The sequence below is a fragment of the Strix uralensis genome, chromosome 3 (genome assembly GCF_047716275.1).
Source record: "Strix uralensis isolate ZFMK-TIS-50842 chromosome 3, bStrUra1, whole genome shotgun sequence".
NCBI classification, from domain to species: Eukaryota; Metazoa; Chordata; class Aves; order Strigiformes; family Strigidae; genus Strix; species Strix uralensis.
This window is the reverse complement of record NC_133974.1, coordinates 26,804,993-26,824,240: the sequence shown is the minus strand read 5'-3', so window position 1 is coordinate 26,824,240 and position 19,248 is coordinate 26,804,993. Positions and strand designations below refer to the sequence as shown.

Below are 19,248 nucleotides of genomic sequence, written 5' to 3'. Positions count from 1 at the left end.
GTGCCTTTTCCTGATACATGTGTGCTCTTTGGGAGCCGCGCGCTGTGCTCACGATGAGGGTGCCACAGATCTCCGCTGGTGGTGAGTGAGCGGGCGGCCTGACCTCCAGGTGGCTGTGTTGGTGTGATCTGGGCTGCTCTCCTGTCTCCTCCCACACCAAAGGCCTGCGGCAGCTCTTAATCCTAAAACGTGTCTCTCTTTGTGCTCTGCTCATATCCTGGCCCAACTGATTTTCTTACAGGCTCCCTGCTTTTCACTGGTTTGAGAAAGTTTTAGTGCCTTCAACAAATAATGCTTCTTGGATATTTTTTTTCTGCCCTATTTTTATATATAAGTGTAAACTCTGGCCTCGTTTCTTTAAAACATGGCTTCTGTTTTTTGAGGGACATTTTTATTTCTAATAACATTTTTTATTCTGCTTCTCTTTCCTGTACTTTTTGCAGTTTTTCTGATTTGTGTTTGATATACCTTTGTTCAAAACCATTGATAGACTATCTTTAAACAGTCTTGGATGCTTTTTACTCTTTATTTGTGTGTTCCTCCTTGCTGTCACTAACTTGATTCCTCCTGCTTTTTGTAATATCCTTAAACAAAAGATTTCTGTAGTGGAAGCCCTCGGCTCTTTGTTTTCTTACAAGGAACCTGAGGTTCCAGTAGCAATGACAGTTTTGCTAGGCTCTGAGCATCCTGTCAGCCTACCTTAATGTCTTACTGTCAGTTACCTTAAACTTGTACTACTTGAGGTTTGCCTGCATATGCTGCATTCAGGAGCCAGATTCAGTAGTCTAAATGCTACTTCACAGTGATGCAGATCTCCTGCAATTGGTGGGTGTCATTTGATGACCCTGTATTGAAGTGTCGGGGACCCTTAAGCACCTGCTGACTGCCCCATGCTCAACTGTACCCTGCACAGTGAAGCAGAGGCAGTGTGTACAAGCCAGGATTTGGTATAATCAGAAACCTGCCTATTTTGTGCTAGGGGAGCTGCTAGAGGGAGAAAGAATAATAGGTCAGGGTAGACAGAGCAAAGCTAGCAGCTGAGTTGGACAGATGAACTACAAAGTTATTTTTTATATACGTAGTTGTTGTAGAGGTGTCTGTTGGTTCGTCTTGGCCAGAGTCTCTGTCAAATGACTTGTTTAGGATCTCTTGCTACACAATCTGTTCCAGTAGTTAGTTCTCTCTGCATTGGCTCGTTACAACATCTGAAAGTTTGAAGATCACACTAGATGAGTGGATTTTAGACTGTCAGCATTGCGTCAGCTTAATCATGCCTGCAGTTAAGCCATATTTAAAAATACGTATAAGAATGTGTTTCTCATGAAAGCATGGACTGTTCATAAATTCTGTATGTAATGCATAGAACTTTAGGTATCGTACTGCTAAATTAGATGTGTAAACTGTGAAATTTGACTTCCCCTTGCCCACAGGAGAATTAATGACAGTTGCTCGATGGATGAGGGAATTTATCGCACACCATCCAGACTACAAGCAAGATAGCGTGATAACTGATGAAATGAATTATAGCCTTATTTGGAAATGCAACCAAATCGCACAAGGCCAGGCAGAATGTCCTGAACTACTGGGTGTAGGATTTAATAAGAAACAAAGCGGAAACAAAACTGGCTCTTTGTAATGAATGAAAGTTTCTTAAATAGTAGAAAGTTTAAGCCTTTTAGCAAAGCACTAGCAAAGATACTGTGAATCTGGTACAGTTTCATAGTGTGAAGACCAAAACAAGGGATACTGCACTATAAAATGGGCCAATCTGCCTAAATACTCATTTAAGGCATCCTAAAATGAGCATATTCTTATTATTAAGGTTTATACAATGTACATGTAAATAGTAAAATATTTTTATGATTAACATCAATGTATTTTAATAACATTGTATCTAAAGTTATTGTGAATTAGCTTGTAACTTTTTTATGCTTATTCTAGAAAGAAAAATTGTCCTGAACAGCTTTGTAAATGTAATGGTACTTGTATAGTATATGCATTCCAGTTACTGAATGTTTACTGTAATTTTTTTAACCTGGAATGTGCTCAGTAATCTACCTTATTATGTAAGAAAAAAAAAAAATCTTCTGGACCTACCTGAATCACACATACTCTTCCTTCCATTTGGATTTTGAAAGTATGTAAAAACAGATAAATTCATGTGCATCCCATTTGTTAATCTATAAAGCAGTTTCTCAGTTGCCACAGGACCTGCATCCCCTCATAAGCTGTGAAACTCGGAGGAACAGATCTGTCTTCATTCAGATAACGCAAGTCTGCCTGTCTGCAGATGCATCATTATATTTTTTTTCTCCTCTGAAGTAAGTTTGAACGCTGTCGCAGTTCAGAAATCTGCCCAATGATTTAACAAAAAAAGCAGTAATGGGGGAGATGTGGTGAAAGAGAGGATGAAATGAGAGCTGGACCTAAAGCTGTCTTTACAAAGGAACCGGAGACCCCCACTCTGGATTTCTGCACTCCTGAACTGCTCTTTCTCCCACATTGCTGCTGTCCCTGCAGTTGACATCGTGACTGCAGCGTAAACCATACACCTGTCTGTTCTTCCTAAAGATTGAGTTTCTCATCTGTCATTCATCATTATCAATATTTTTGTCAGCATGTTTATTTCCCGTAAGGTACTTTGTGTAGATAGCCGAGATACCTGCATAGCTGTAGGTATGGACAACTTAATCCCCTCTAGAAAATAGTTATAAAGAAATAATGGAATGCACTAATCCTTTTGGGAATTGGGAGCCAGTGATGGGAGTGTCTGTAAAGTATTTAAAATTTAGCCATTGAAACTGTAAATACAGCAAACTTAAGGGGCCTTTTTGATTTAGCTTCTTAACTGACTTCTAGAAGTGAATTGTGTTATGGGTAGATTATGCAAAGCTTAATGCAAACATATAAATACCTAAGGTGTAATGATTTTTTTAAAAAGAACTAATAGAGAAACTGCAATGAAGAGGTGCACTAAGAAGCTTTTATGTACTGACAGACTTTGTTTTGTGTTCACAGGTATGCTTTAGAGAATAAAAAGAATGCTTTTTTTCTGTGATGGTGAATTTGTTTTAATCAAGATGTAGGCATATGCTAATTTAGTTTCTGTAATAAGGAAATAAAAATAAAATTTGCAGTATGTGTTGGTCACTTGCATGACTTGAACCTATGTTTTCAGATTCGAAAAAGGAGTAGCATACCTGGCAAGTACAGCCCATCTTACCCAGACTCATTTTGTTCACAGTGAAACTTCTCAGGACTAATGGCAAATGGTCTACCCCCCGTGCAGCAGAGAAGTCATTGACAGTGTCATGGTAGCATCTGTCTGGTTGCACAGCATCAGGTGCTATGCTTGGAAGACCTCTAAAAAAAGTTAGAATGCTTTCCTGCTGGTATTGCATCAGCATGTCCTTTTCCCCTTTCAATGGATGCTAAATCACTCTTCTGGCCTTAGTAGGTGGCTAGCATCCTGTAACAGAGCAAATTTTGTCATGATGCCTAAAAGCTGTGGCTAGAAGTTTCCCTCATGAGTTCTTGTATGCATGTTTTCAGAAAGGATGTGAAAGATCAAGCACAAAGCTGCTGTTTGTTTGCTGAGGTATCTAAGCAGCTTACCTTCCTAGCTAGAGTTAAGGTATGTGCTCCAGCCTGTTCTCGATGGTGTGGCACAGTGAAGGCTCTCACAGGGAGAGCTCTCACAGTTGCTATGGGGAGGACAAGCTTTGCCACTAGTTTTTAATATACCTCAGAGGTGGCTTTGTGGTATGTATTCTGAGGTGGCGAAGCAAGCACCAGGCCAAGCCTGAAGCTCTGGCTGACCTTTTGCAGAGAGCATGAGAAACTCCCTTAGGCTACGAGTTTGGGATTTTTGGTCCTGTAGTCATGAAAGTACTTTCATGGAAATAATGACCTTTCCAACAGCCGCATGAGCAAAGGGAGGGGAAGAAGCACCAAGCACCTGAAGTGAAACATGATTGATTCCTTGCCCAAAGACTGTAGTAATGTGTTAGTCATGGTACTTCCCATGATTGCTAATGTGTTGGCCCCAGTTCAACCCCAGTAATTTGCTTATGTCTTCCACTTGGATTTCAGCTAGAAGATCTGTTGTGATTTCCAGAGGTCTTGATGCTATAAACAGTACTCTGATGCCCAGTTTTCTCGAGAATCAGAGTACAAGTGTGTATTTCTGGATTATTTCAGCTATGCTTTTATCATGGCCTAAATCTTCAAAGTGTGGCTCGTTTTATACGTGCACAGAGCTGTGCAAGCAGTTTGGCTTTTTGGGAGTGGTGCAGCAAGAGTTTCATATGATACTTTGGTTCTGCAAAAGCAGCGTGACCTCTGTGAAACAAGCATGCAGCTTGTAGAAGCTGCACTGAGGTTTCTTGAAAAATGACCTCATCTTTAGTTTGCAGTGATTTTGTTCAGTATTTTTAAGTGGATTATATTTGGCATGCTGATACATTTTTGCAGCAAATTTGCAAGACGTGCTGCATGGGAAGCTGGTTACAGGAGCGGTGATGGCTGTGGTTACTGCAGCAGCTATCTGGATGGTGTGATCTGGATTTCAGCAGGAAAGGATTGCTGCAATCCCTTCCCAAGAGCCAGGCCCTTCCTATTAACTGCCTCTTAAGGATAAACAGCAACACATATACATGCAAAAATACGCAAGTAAGGATGTTCTCTGCTCCAGGAGAGCAGATGCGGGGACAGAAATGCAATAGTTTCCCTTGCTGCGGTGGGTGTCAGAAGATGGCTGTTGACTGCAGTGCTGAGTAGTGTGAGAGCAGTAGAACAGAAACAAGAATGTGCCATCTGAGCATTATAGCAGAAACACTGGGTCTCGAAGTCTGGAAGACGTGTTGGTTCATTGGTACTTTCTTGAAGCAGCTGTGGAGAGAAACAGAAACAACATTTGTAAAGGTGAACTTTACGATGAGCGTACTTGCACCCTGATGGAGGAGGGGGACAGTGCAGCTCCTGGGGTGGGCAGGTGGTGGAGTAGGAAGTTTTGTGACTCCATCATGTGAGCTAAACCACATCTATCCGCACAGCATTGTGGGTCTTGCTGTAACCTCTTTGTTGTGCCCCTTAACTGAAGGGCACCAGAGTGCCTGCGATTGAGAGTGTTTTACAGGAATGAGATCTAGTTGAAATTAAAGGAGAGCTGATGCACAATGTCTCCTACCTGTAACTCTGAACCACTAACAGCAAAAGGAGTCGAGGGCCCCAGTTCTATTGCTGAGCACGATGCCATATGGCATGGGGCATCCCTGGGGTCAGCGGGGGTCAGCTGTCCTGGCTGTGTCCCCTCCCAACCTCTTGCCCACCCTCAGCCTACCTGCCTGGGGACAGAGTGGGAAACAGCGGCAGCACTGCTCAGCAACAGCCCTAGCGCAAAGCCCAACACCACACAGGCTGCTGTGAGGAAAGGGAAGGCTGTCCCTGCGCCCAGGTTACTGTACAGTTCCCTCATCTGTCCTGCAGCCTGCACAGCGGCACTGTGAGCAAGAAAAAGGGATACTGGGTTTCCTCCCTCTGACTGCGTGTGCTTAATATTGTCTTCATTAGGATTCGCTGAGCTGCAAATTAAAAATTGAATTGTAGTGTCCTTGGCATACAGAAGATAAGGTGGGAGAGGGTGCTAGCAGCCCTGGGCTTATTTCCCCGGGACAGCCACCTCCTGGTCCCCTGCTCCTCAGGTGAGGGGAGGGTGGCACTTACCCTTTTCTTATGTAAAACATCATATAATCAAAATACTGTACTGATGCAGAATAAGCAAAACACCCCACAGCATCCTGAGATAGCAAAGTGTTTTCCAAATTCTACAGAAGATATCAGGAAGGAGGAAGGGGAAATCAAGCAAAGGGAAATAAAATGGCTCATTTAAGGTTATGCAGTATCAAAGAAGTGAAAATCCCTCTGCAAACCCTCCTGAAAATCTTTCTGGAAACATGCTGAAACCATGGTCTGACACTGGCAGAGGTGGTGCGAGGATTTGGTGCTGGATGGGACCGGCTTCAGAGGGCCACAAGAAGAGCCACGGCTGCTTAAAGCCTAGACAGAGCTAGAGCACCAAGGGCTGCAGGTGACAAATTTAGGGCAGAAATCCCCAATAAAAGTATCCAACCTCAGGATTTCTGTGTTTTTGATCCAGACTGTTTTCCCTCTTCATGCAGTGCATTCCATACATAGGTGTAACTGCAACAGGGATTTGCATTGCTTTTTTCCATTACTTCATTCGGGAAAAAATTAAAGCATTAACTGTATTTTCTTCTGAAGACCACAACAACTCCTGTCTGTACTGGATAAAACAACCCAGTGAATCTCAAATCTGTGTAATTGCCACAGCATTACTTTTACTGACTGCTGCAGGGCAGTATCAGTATCTCCCCAGGTTTTGGCGTGAGGGCACTTGCCCTTGGTGCCTCTTGGCCACAGTTCCCACAGCCATTGAGCAAAGCCCTGGAGGTGGCAGCAGCAGAGCTTATACCTCTCCCTGCTCCTGGTACTAAAACCCACAGAGCTCTGCTCTACTGTGCTCTTCCCCAGAGTCTCAAAGTTTATGAGAATTATGATGTTTGTATTAAAAGCAAGCTGCAGTGTCCCAAGTTTCCGGTCCCAGACCTTCCTCCTTTTCTGCTACATATAGTTGCATGCAATATAATGCACTGCTGTGCCTCAGTGAACTTATTTCCCTTCCTCTTAGCAGAAATTTCTTGGTTTCTTTAAGGTGGCCGCTATATTTCAAGTTTATCACTGGGATCCTTCTGAGCTTGAGGAGAACAGCAGCAGGTATGCCAGTAGAGCTCCAGTAAACTTCTATGGGTACTAGGAAGTCAATGACGCTGCCAACCCATGGGCTTGTAGCTAGCAGCGTTCTGCAGAGCCTAGTAAAAAAGACATTTGAAGCTAGTATTTAAAGTGGAACAGCATATATAATAACTGTTTGTGCTGTGTTGACCCTGGCTGGATGCCAGGTGTTCACCAAAGCTTCTCCCCTCCTCAGCTGGATGGGGAGAGAAAATATAACAAAAGGCTCAGGGGTTGAGATAAAGACAGGGAGAGATCAGTCACCAATTACCATCACAGGCAAAACAGACTCACCTTGGGGAAAATTAGTTTAATCAAATTAGAGTAGGGTAATAAGAAAATAAAACCAAATCATAAAAACACCTTTCCCCCACCCCTCCCTTCTTCCTAGGCTCAGCTTTACTCCCAATTTTCTCTACCTCCTTCCCCGCAGCAGCGCAGAGGGATGGGGAATGGGGGTTGTGGTCAGTTCATCACCTGTTGTCTCTGCTGCTCCTTCCTCCTCAGGGGCAGGACTCCTCACACTCTTCCCCTGCTCCAGCATGGGGTCCCTCCCACAGGAGACAGTCCTCCACGAACTTCTCCAACATGGGTCCATGCCATGGGCTGCAGCTCTTCACAAACTGCTCCAGCGTGGGTGAGCACATTTCCAGACAGAAGCCCACCTGGTTTCTGGTAGGACTTTATCAAAGTTGACAGATGCAGTATTTATTCTGATCATATTGGCAAATTATAATGGAAATTGTTTCCTGAAAATGTTCCTGATTTATATTATTTACACACTCCCAAATCAGCTAGTAAGGCTGTAAGGTGGGTAGCCCTAAAGGTGAACCTTGCAGAGCTGCAGGCAGCACTGCTGAGCCGCACTCCACTTCTGGATATTTCTGGGTCCTCCTCACTGAGATACCACCATCCTGAACAGAAGTAATATGGTCTTGACTAGCACCATACGTCACCAGAGCAGCTGGCAGGTTACAAGTATTGGCAGCAGCCCCATCGAGCACCTCACAGCTGGGTAGTTCCTGCTGCCTGCATCTCTTGCCCTCCCATCCCTGCTGCAAGGGCCTAGAGATGGGAGTGACAGCACCTCATCTCCTTTTGACCAATGCAATGTCTTTCCAGAAGTAAAGTTTAACTGTCCATAAATGCTGGTTAAAAATTGAACAACTGGGTGAAATCCTATGGCTTATGTTAAGCAAGAAATGGCTATAAAGTCTTTTCTAAGTCTAACTTAGAAAACAAACAGTCTAACTGTTAATTTAGCCCTTGAATTTAGTAAGGTCTCTCACAGACATTCTGAAAACTATCCCTGTTATATGACATAATCGGAAAGCTGTAATCATGCTGGCAGTAGAAGGTAAAAATGACCCCAGTGAAGCAAAGTGAGGGTAATACCCAGAGATATGTTGTGCTCAGAAATCACAAATGGAAGTGTTGGTGCATGGTGGCTCCTCATCACTGACTTGCAAGAGTTTGTGTTCTGGCTGGAAAAATGCTAGTTTATAAAATATTTAAGCAACAACAACTGTTCTTTCTCTGGAGAAAGTCCAAACTCCTATTAAATGCAATCAGATCAAAAGAAAGCAGTGTTTTTATGAGGGTGACGGTACAGATTTTGATGAAGGCATCTTAAAGAATGCCTTGCTATCTAACTATAGCCAATCTATGTGGAAGCAAGGAGTTGCTTGGTGTACATTGCTCTGGCAGGTCATGTTCAGAAGAAGAGTCTAGGGGCAGAGGGGAAGAAAGCATAAAGGAGTGAAGCCTATTACTATTGAGTCTCTGAAATGTCCCACTTTCTTACCACTCTTTGATTTGCACTGGGGAAGCAGCTGTGCCAAGATGACCTCAAGCTCTCCAACATCTTTCAGTTAGTTTTATTCTTTCCCTTCAACCATTTACTAAGTTGGACTATACGCCTTCCCATCCGTTCCCATCCGTGCACACATAGGCAGTGCTGGACATCTAATCCCTGCCAGCTTACTCACAACATGGGCATTCAGAGGCCAAGAACTTGCAGTATTTTTCTTGGCGGTGTAAGGGACTGGGACTCCTTGCCCAGAGACCATCACAGAACTGCCTAATGAAAAACAGGAAAGCCTTCCAGAAAAAAACCCTCTCCACCAAGGGGAAGCAAGGCTTGGCATCACCCACATTTCATACCCTTCACCCCACCCTGCATCATTCCTGTGTTACTCATCCCTCTGGCATCAGTGTGACTGATTTTAAGTAGCAATAGGACAGAGGATCACCAGGGATATTACCAGAGGGAGGTCAAGCCGGCAGCCGCCTCTCCAGACCCGCCCTGATTTGGGTGAGCAGATGTGGCTGTGTATTACTTTGTCTCAGACACAAACTGGACTGAGCACAAACCACTCCTGCCTGTAATTTCTCACCTCGGCCGGGTGAACTAGAGCAATGCAATACAAACTCCGATGTGATCCCTGAGCTACGACAGCATTAACATCGCCAGCAAAGCGAAATAACCCCAGCACAGAGAGTGAAAAAACAGCCAGGGTCCTCGCTGGGGTGTGCTCATGGTGCAGGCAGGGATGAGGTCAGGAAAAGCTCATTGCTAAACCCAGCGCCAGCCCTAGGTGGCCTCCTAAGTTAAGAGGCAATGCAGTGAGCTGGAGAGAGAAAATAACTGTTCTCTGGGGAATAAAGAGAAAAAGGAGACAGAGCCACAGCGGTATTTCAGGTCCAAATCCCCTGCGGATTTTGGCCCGAGTTTCTACTCATGGGCTTAGCCCCAGCTGGTGCAACTGGTGCAAACCTCTTCACGTCATGGTGCCCCTGTGGGGTTGCTCAGCAGAGCAGCTACAGCCACTCTGCAGCCCTCGCTTGCTTCATTCCCCCCACGAAAGGGCAGAGGGAACCTGAGGCTGGTGGTGGGGCTGCCCCGGGGACACCCCGACCAGGAGCCCTCCGTGCAGATGTGCTGTATAAATGTCCTACGAGCAGGTAGACCTGGTGTGCTTTTGAAGGATATGCTGTAGCACAGGCTGGAAAATAAGCCCGCCTGTCCCTTTCAGACATTCAGTTCAGCTGCACAATTGCACCGCTGGGGGCAAAATTGCCACTGTCTGAATTACAACATGCAGCATCCAAGTGCTTCTGGACATGACACATCCTGAACAGCCATGCAAGGTGAAGAGGACTATTGCGCTTTAAAATGCAGTTAGATCTTGCTCTTAAAATAATCACTTCTAGACAACAACTTCACTCACTGTTTTAAAAAAACTATGTGGGCCTCCTCAGGGAATGGCACAAAAGAACATACTTCAGATTTTTGTCTTTTCCCCTTTACTTACAGCGTAGACTGACTGGCACAAATCCCACTGCTTCTGCTGGGTGAGGGATGGGGCCATTTCCAAAGGCACATGTGAAAAGCAGAGTTCCCAAATGGAGTGTCCACACGTTCCTGGAAACACATTATTCCAACTTTCTACTTCCCAGTCATCCCAGCACACATGGTGTCATCAGTATCTGCCACTCAGGCCATGAGGGTTCAAAGACATGGCATGACTAGGAGGGGAGAGGGCAGCCCTGCAGCCTGCTTCAGTCCTTCCATCTGTGACTCCCGCCTCAGTGACATGGCGTGTTTGGCCTTGCCATGAGCTGATAAAATGTGATGCTTACCCTGAATCCAAACCCAGCACTAGGACAAGATGTTATTCCTCATCCTACTCTGGAAAACCAAAATCCATGCAACAGAAAGGAAACTTGGAAGATTCAAACTGCGTAACAAGGGTATCCAGGGGACAGCTCTGCAGGCTGCTGTATTTCTCGCTGTCTTCCTTCTGTGCTCCTATGTTTGTACAAAGCTCTGTAATGGCTTTCAAGATACACCAGGGCAAGCTCTTTCTCTGGGGGAGAGGAACACTATGCAGAGGGGACAATCTGCCAGGCACATCACTAGTCAGGACATCAGCAGAACTGGTTTCTATTTCCAGCTCTGCTTCCATCCTGAAAGGGGGGTTTTATCTCCCTTTTGTCCTAATGCAGCCAACAGTTTTGTAGTGTGAAAATTTTGGTGCCAAACACGTTTGCTGTTGCAATGACATGCTACAACACTCCACAGTTAGATCCTCCTGTTGATGTATGGCAACCAGAGGCATGATACTGGTCTAGAAGAGCCCATGGGATGATGTGGTGCAGTGAGTCTGATGCTGTAATTGCAATTATCATCAAACTGCTCTTTACATTTTCTTGGCTGTGCCCAGAGTTTGAGAGATGATATAGTGACAGCCTTGCATACCTGTTTCCTATCTTTTATCATAAACAAATACAGAGCATGTATAAGCTTGGTCTGTACTGGCTACTTCCTTGTAAACAGCTCTTACTGGTGGAGCCCACTGGCAGTAAGGACTTGAAATTAGCCAGATTTGTGTTTATCTAAAGATACCATGAAAAGACATCTGTGGGCTGTGTCCTGGGACACCACAGGTGGCATGTGCCTCCCAGGGGACATTACAGACAGTGCTGAAATCACTAAATACTAGTGCTGTGTCTTCATGGCATACCTCCAGTTGGAGGTCAGCTGCTATGACAGGCCCTACAACAGGAGCTGGTGATTTAGCAGCTACTTTCAAAAGCTCTTTTGATGGGATAGGAAACACTGACATAACACCAAGTTCCCAGTTTTGTGACCTGCCTGATGATTTCTGTGGGGATGGGAAAAAAATCTGAATTCACCTGTACCCAGCGAATCCCAGCTACTCTGTCCTAGTGCTCCCATGAGCTCTGCCTGCTCCAAGAAGCAAAGCTAAACCTAGTTGAGAGGAACTGCAAAGATGGTTTTCAGAGAAAAAAGCTAGTTTCATCGTTACTTCCCTCTTTGCCAGCCTTACCTTCTCCTTCAGGACCCCCCCTTCATCTCCCTCTTTCTTACCAGGTAGAACATCTCCATGGTTGAGTCTCCCGGCCAAATGTTTCTTTTGCTCCTGCATAAGCTCTGCCTCTTGATTTTACCCTGCCTGGCTGCCTCAGAGGAAGGCATCTGTCTGCCCCTCTGCACCTGCACACTAGCAACCCCACATCCTAAGGATGCAAAGTGGGAGGCTGTGCCTCCTTCCCACTGCCCAGGTGGTGGAAGAGACAGAAAAACCTGCGGAGACAGATATGAGTCACCCAATAGTCCTCTTAAAATGCCTCGTTACTTGTCATTACAAAGGAAGACTCTGAAAGGCTTAGGCAATCTGGACATGGGGACCAAGTGCCCAAGCTACGAGCTTGTGTGTGGATTTTTTTGTCCACTAACCAAGAAAAGAAGGAAGAAGGAAAAGAGGGAGATGCTGAAAAGGTCCAGTTTGACCAAGCTCAGTTTATCTGGCAGCTAATCTCAAAGAAACAAGCTGAGATTTCAGTGTGGGCAGAAGGCCATAGGTCTGGCATAGAGAGTGAGCTGTAAATTGTCTGCAAGGAGACAGGCAAATGAAATTCTGCTTTTATCCAGAGACAGGAGAACAGACAGCAGAAATGGAGACCTGCAGGCCATGTAGGAAAGGTGAGAAGATGAGGAGAACACACCAAAGAGCAACCTGATAAAGCGAGCAGATAGTCAGGAGGGAACCCAAGAGTGGGCAGGAAAGGAGAAAGCCAGGGAAGATTACATAGCAGGGAGACTTTGGCAGTGTCTGTGTAGCCTGATGGTCCAAGGGAGATAAGGCTGGCATATAATTTGGGGTGGAAGGCTTTTTTGTTTGCAAAATTAAATCTTTAAAAGAAAATTTTTGAAAAAGAAAATAAAAGCTCCTCTAATTTTTAGCCACTCCTTCCAACTTAGACATCCTCAAACAATTGCCAAGAAATGCTTTCATATTCTCACCTTGTTAGCTTTGGCACCTGGCGAGGCAGGCAGGTACTCCTTTATGTCTGGCTACCGTGGAATCAGTTTTAGACATGCAACTTTCAACTGTTTTCCAGAAATCCTAGCAATTCCTTCTTCCTGAGCAAAGCTGGGGTTTCCATCCTCCCTCTGCTTCTTTCTGTGTGGCCAATAGACACTGAAAAAGAATGAAGCATTTCTGGGGTGAAATGGTACTTTTACAGGGAGGCCAGCTGCTGGCCTCAGTCAAAACATCAGGATTTGGTGCTGAGGAGAGGGATCTTCATGCAGGTGAGGCTGGAAAGCAGCTGGGTCCAACACGACCAGTGGAAACTGTGACGAAGGCTGTGTCCTGCAGCGGCTGAAGCTTTACGTCACTTATGGAAGTAATCCTAACATTAATTTAGGTTTTTGCAGGCTTACAGCAATTTTTTGTCTTGGTTGGGAGTGATAAAAGTCCATTTATGTTGACTTTTTTTTCCAAGATGGGTTGAGGCATCAGACCCTTGCTCATTCGTTGTCTTTTACAAGGGTCTGAGCTCCAGAATCTTCTCACATTTGACCTCCAACTTTCCCAGGCATCCCAGCACACACCTCTCCAGACAGAGGGGAACACCAAGAGACCTGTGTAGATCCAGGCACTGCCCAAACCAGCAATGCCCAAGTCCCAGAGGGACTCAGTTTGGAAGGTAAGCAACAGGCCATGGCAATCCACAAATGCAGTAGTGGCCACTTTCTTTTTTTCAAGAAGGGCTCAGCAGAAAAAGATGTTGTCTCAAACTTCATATGAGACCCTTGTGGTTAGGGCACTTCTCTGAAAGTGGAAGGTGAGATGTTCTGCTGCCTCAGAGGGTTGAAATACACATAATCTCCATCCTCTTTATTTGACTTTGCTACCACAGAGAACAAAACAGAAGACATTTTTTAAAACTCTGTCTAAATCTGCAGTGTGCTGACATCTTCATTACTGTGCAGTCTTTCATAACAACGGAGAAGTAAGTTAGAACTTGTTCTCTTGGAAAATAGGCATCTGGGGGGATAACATGGTAGCGGTACATAAAATTAAATCATCTAAGTAAATTGTGGAACTGATTACTGCAAGATGTTGTGGAGGCCAAAATACAGATTTGGGACGTAAGTAGCCAAACTAATGAAAAAGATGTAGCCACAGTAGTTAGTGTCATCATCATCACTGTCATTACTATTATTATTATTACCTGGTTTAATATCTAGTGTTCTGGTTGCCATGGTCTGGGTGCCATTTCCATCCGAGGAGATCCCCAAAACACAGGCTGATGGAACATGGGAAATATGTCAGGGAAGGATCTTTTTGTGCCAACTTTCTTGTGTTCTTTCCCTAAGCATCCACATCTGCCAGAAAGAAAACACTGGCTCTCTGGCCTGACTGAGTTACATTCTTACACAATTCAGTTGACACGAGGGCATAGGAGAAAGAAAGGACTGCAGCCTAGCAGTCAGGCATTGGGTTAGGAGTCCTGGGTTTTGGGGGCTGAATCGGTATTCAAACAGTCACTAGTAGAGTACAGAAAAAGATAATATGGACCACTCAGATCTCTCCCCTAGCAGATAAACTCCCAGTCACCAGGCCTACACATGTCCTCCTCTGGTGGGAGCCTTGACCATGCCTGGTGGCTCCTCCTGTGGGGTTGTTGTTAGTGGCTGAGCATACAACTGAATTAAAGTCTTCAGCTTTCTGGGTCAGCTCTCCAAACACAAGAGCATGGCACAGAAGGCAACTAGACCAGATGCAGCCATGTTTCCATGTTCTTTGACAGAAGGGTGAAGCCAGCCCAGCCCTCTCAGCAGTCACACAGAACAGGTAGGTGCTTTGTCTCCTGAGAGGACTCAGGGCCTTCATGGGGTTACCTCTCTAACAGCCTTGACTAAGCAGGATATAAAGAAAACCGCAGTGTTTCCTATTGACTTTCCTATACAGCAGCATTTTCAACTGTTTTGCTCCATGCTCCTGCTCTAGGTGAACTCAGTCATTCACACACTTCTCCCTAACTACTCAAGTAATGTATTAATCTACCTCCAGTTGCTCTTTCTCATGCCAATCATGTCTTATATCCTGATTAATGGGTACAGTCCACATCTTGGGCAACGCTGCTCTAATAGCCTGTTAACATTAACCAGCCTCTTCGATGGAAGTACTGGTTGCTTTGAACCATGGAGATGCCTAACCCTACCCCAGAGATGGAAAAAGAGTTTGGGGCTCATATACAGTCCTAGGAAAGCAAACAGTTCTGGCTGGCCAGATGTGCACAGAAAACATACGGTTAGCTTAATCCTTGAATGGTCCTAGCCTGAGGTGACCCACACTCTGCAGGCACGGCCCAAGAGTTACGCAGACAGGCAGGATGCAGCCACACTGCTCAGAGTGGGAGAGAGTTTACCTGTACGGACACGAGTTGCATTGGCCTCAAGCTGTGTCAGCCCCCTTGGACTGTTACATTTACTAGTACAGATGTAGCATATGTACCTCCCATTAACTTCCACTGGTGAGAACAGGCTCTACCTATAAATTAGGCATAATGACATCTAACTTTCATGTACCCAAATCTTTTCTTGGTTTTGCCACCAGACTCTCTACAGAACTAGAGAAATGTTATGCCTTTGTGGTTACATTCAGCAGTATTTGATGGCATATCACATACTATACAGAACTCAAGAAGCCCTTCACAGATGAGGAGGCTGGTCAAATACTGCAGCTCCAGGCAATGGCAAAGCCTCAGATATTTATGATTCAACCTTGTGGAAATCAAGCAGCATTTTAATTTCATATAACAAATGTTCTTTTTGCACACTCTCTTCAAGCCCAACTTTTTTATAACACATCTGAAAAGCTACATCCAGACTTTGTGTCTAAAATAGCAAACAGATGTTCTTATGCATGGAGAGGGTCTAATACCACTGCCTGTTCCCTGTATGACCAGGAACTGATTTGCTTTCCTGACAAAAGAAAGTGCAGTTCAAACATATAGCAATTTAGAAATTACAGAACAGAAGCACGTAACAGTTGAGGTTGGAAAGGACCTCCAGAAATCATTTAGTCCAACCCCCCTTCTCAAGGCAGGGTCAGCTAGAACAGGTCACCCAGGACCCTGTCCCGACAGCTTTTGAATATCTCCAAAGATGGAGATTCCACAATCTCTCCAGGCAACCTCTGTCAGTGTTTGACCACCCTCACAGTAAAAAAGTGTTTTCTTATTTCAGATGGAATTTCCTGTGTTTCAGCTTGGGGGCACCACTGAGAAGAGGCTCTTCTTTCTTCATATCCTCCCATCAGGTATTTATACCCACCAACAAGATTCCCCCTGAGCTTTCTCTTCTCCAGCCTGAACAGGCCCAGCTCTCTCTGCCTCTCCTCATATGACAGTTGGTCCTGTCCCTTAATCATCTCTCAGACACATCACGGGACACCCTTCAGTAAGTTCAGGCCTTTCTTGTACAGGCGAGCCCAGCACGGGACACAGCACTCCAGGTGTGGTCTCACCAGTGCTAAGCAGAGGGGATGGGTCACTTCCCTCGACTTGCAACCCAGGATACCATTAGCCTTCTTTGCCATGAAGGAGAACTGCTGGCTCATGGTCAGCTTGTCCACCAGGACACCCAGGGCCTTTTTCTGCAAAGCTGCTTTTCAGATGGTTGGCCCCCAGTCTGTACTGGAGCATGATGTTATTCCTCCCCAGGTGCAGGACTTCGTATTTTTCTTTACTGAGCTTCGTGAGATTCCTCCCTGCACATTTCTCCAGCCTGTCCAGGTCCCTCTGAATGGCAGTACAACCATCTGGTGCATCAGTCACTCCTCCCAGTTTTGTATCATCGGCAAACTTGCTGAGGGAGCACTCTGTCCCAATCATCCAGGTTACTAAAGAAGATGTTAAGTAATATTGGCTTTAATATCAACCTCTGGGTACACCCCTAGTGTCTGGCCTCCAAATTAACTTTGTGCCACTGATCATAACACTTTGAGCCTGGCAATTCAGCCAGTGTTCAGTCCATTTCACTGTCCACTTATCAAGCCATACTTCTCTGTTTGTCTGTGAGGATGTTACAGGAGACAGCGCTGAAAGCCTAGCTAATGTCAAGATAAAAACCATCCACTCATCCACCAAGCCACTCATCTCATCATAGAAGGCTATGAGGTTGGTTAAGCATAATTTCCCCTTCATAAATCCATGTTGACTACTCCAAATCACTTTGATCATGTGAGGCTTCTTCCAGTTATCTGACGAAGACCTCATCTACTACTTCTTCCTGATCCAATGATCTGTACAAGATACCCAGAACAACATAACCCAAGTTGGTCTGTCCACTAGTACAAAATGAATAATCATTCAGCTTTGTGCAGGTTTCCAATTTAGTTCAATGGCCAATGACTGAGTTGTAGCAGAGACACACATGAACAGAGAGAGAGAAAGAGCAGAAAATGATGCCTCGTGGTTGGTGCAGAGGGTGATTTGCTTTTTGAAATTAGGCAGCTAGAACAGTGCTGTGTGTGATGCAGCATCATATGTCTGCTCTGAATATCTCAGACTAAAAAGTTTTAAGTCAAAGCAGTAAGGGATCTTCTCCAAGCGAAAGTTTTTCAGGGCCTAAACACTGCATTGGGAAGTTTGGACAGGATGTAAGGAGACTGTCCTGATGTTCAGAAGGTGGATACTGTGGGTGACCCTCCTCCCTATCTCCCTTTGGAAAGTGCAGGGCTGCGAGAAGTTCATGCCTTTTATCTCTGGTACCAACCTGCAGCCAGAGTTAATGGTGCAGCTGTCAGCAGAAGAGCAGATCTTCCTTCCTCTGGAGGCCTGAGATGGAAAGAGTGGTGGAAAGGAGGAACAGAAAGAGAGGGAGGAGCACAGAGGGGAGGAGAAAGGACAGAAGACAAAGGAGTTTTAATAGGAGTTCTCATACTTCCTCAGATTTGTACCAACAAACCTGATTGTACCCATGAATGTTTTGCAGGGCCTTTACCTGACTCAGATGACAGAGAGGTAGTCACATTAACAATTTTCATTTTTCTAGTGCTACTGACTTCATGGTTCACTCCTCAACTTCTGCCAGTTACATGGCATTTGTCTAAAAAAGATTGCACCTCAAAGCAGAGATGTGTTACCTGTGAAGACTGTGCAGAGCCATGCAAACAATTTCCTGATGGTAATGGATGTCCAGAGCATTTTATATCAACATATCCCAAGCACAAATATGGGCTGGGTGAGTGGATTGAGAGCAGCCCTGCAGAGAAGACTTGGGGGTATTGGTGGATGAAAAAGTGAATATGAGCCAGCAACGTGCACTCACAGCCCAGAAAGCCAACTGTATCCTGGGCTGCATCAAGAGAAGTGTGGCCAGCAGGTTGACGGACGTGATTCTCCCCTTCTGCTCTGCTCTGGTGAGACCCCACCTGCAGTACTGTGTCTAGCTCTGGGGTCCCCAACATAAGAAGGACACGGACCTGCTCGAGTGCATCCAGAGGAGACCCCGAAGATGATCAGGGGGCTGGAGCACCTTCTCTATGAGGACAGGCTGAGAGAGTTGGGGCTGTTCAGCCTGGAGAAGAGAAGGCTCCAGGGAGACCTTATAGCGGCCTTCCAGTACTCAAAGGGGGCCTACAGGAAAGATGGGGAGGGACTCTATATCAGGGAGTATAGTGATAAGTAATGGTTTTAAACTGAAAGAGGGTAGATTTAGACTAGATAGAAGGAAGGAATTCTTTACTGTGAGGGTGGTGAGACGCTGGAACAGGTTGCCCAGAGAAGCTGTGGATGCCCCCTCCCTGGGAGTGTTCAAGGCCGGGCTGGACGGGGCTTTGAGCAACCTGGTCTAGTGGAAGGTGTCCCTGCCCATGGCAGGGGGGTTGGAACTCGAACCACCCCAAACCAGCCTATGATTCTATGAAGTAGGCAGCCAAATTTTTGTTCTCTCACCTGTGTTGCTATAGATGTGGAATTACAGCACTGAGGTTATTTACCTCAGCATTACACCGACAATAACTGACAGCAGAAAGTCATCCAGCAGGATGGTTTTGCAACTGGATTGGGTAAACAGATTATCTTTTGTTGTTCTTATCTGCTTATCCAGTCACTGATAATGTTATATAACCTACACCCGCCCTCAGGGTTTGTTTAAACATATAAAGGCAATATCCTTAGAGTCCTTTGCAAACACACTGAATATATTTTGGGAAAAATTTTGTTTAACATATTTATAAGAGGAAGACAAACCAGGAGTACAGTTTGCTTGCCTGCTGCCCAGTCTTTTCCACTACAGCAGATATTAGCATCAAATAGGTAGAGAGAGAAAGCTGTTTCTGAGGAGCATTTTCCCCTTTTGAATGTTGCCTTTGAATTGTGCATTTTACAGGAACAGGGAAAGTAACACAAAAGTCAAACAAAAATCTTAATTTTGGTAAAAGCGTCATCCTTTACAAAATCCAGAAGGTACAGTAGGTGGCTTTGCTGCATTTAGACCTTGTCCTTAATTGTCCCTTTTGCAGGAGGTGTAAGAGAATGGTATATAATTTGAAATTACTGCAACATAAGACAGTGGTTATTGCACTACTGACACATGTACTTACATACATC

At 45.0% G+C, this 19,248-nt stretch overlaps 1 protein-coding gene across 2 annotated transcripts in view; it reads left to right on the top strand.

The window, feature by feature from the left end:
- The window catches only part of GCLC (glutamate-cysteine ligase catalytic subunit), a 34,920-nt gene extending 31,770 nt beyond the window's left edge, over nucleotides 1–3,150 (top strand). For both annotated transcript variants that reach the window (XM_074861730.1, XM_074861731.1), the window contains one exon: nucleotides 1,431–3,150. In XM_074861730.1, the coding sequence (XP_074717831.1) occupies nucleotides 1,431–1,636 (206 nt within the window). In that variant the 3' untranslated portion in view covers nucleotides 1,637–3,150. The remainder of the gene's footprint in view (nucleotides 1–1,430) is intronic.
- The last annotated feature ends 16,098 nt before the right edge of the window (nucleotides 3,151–19,248 follow it).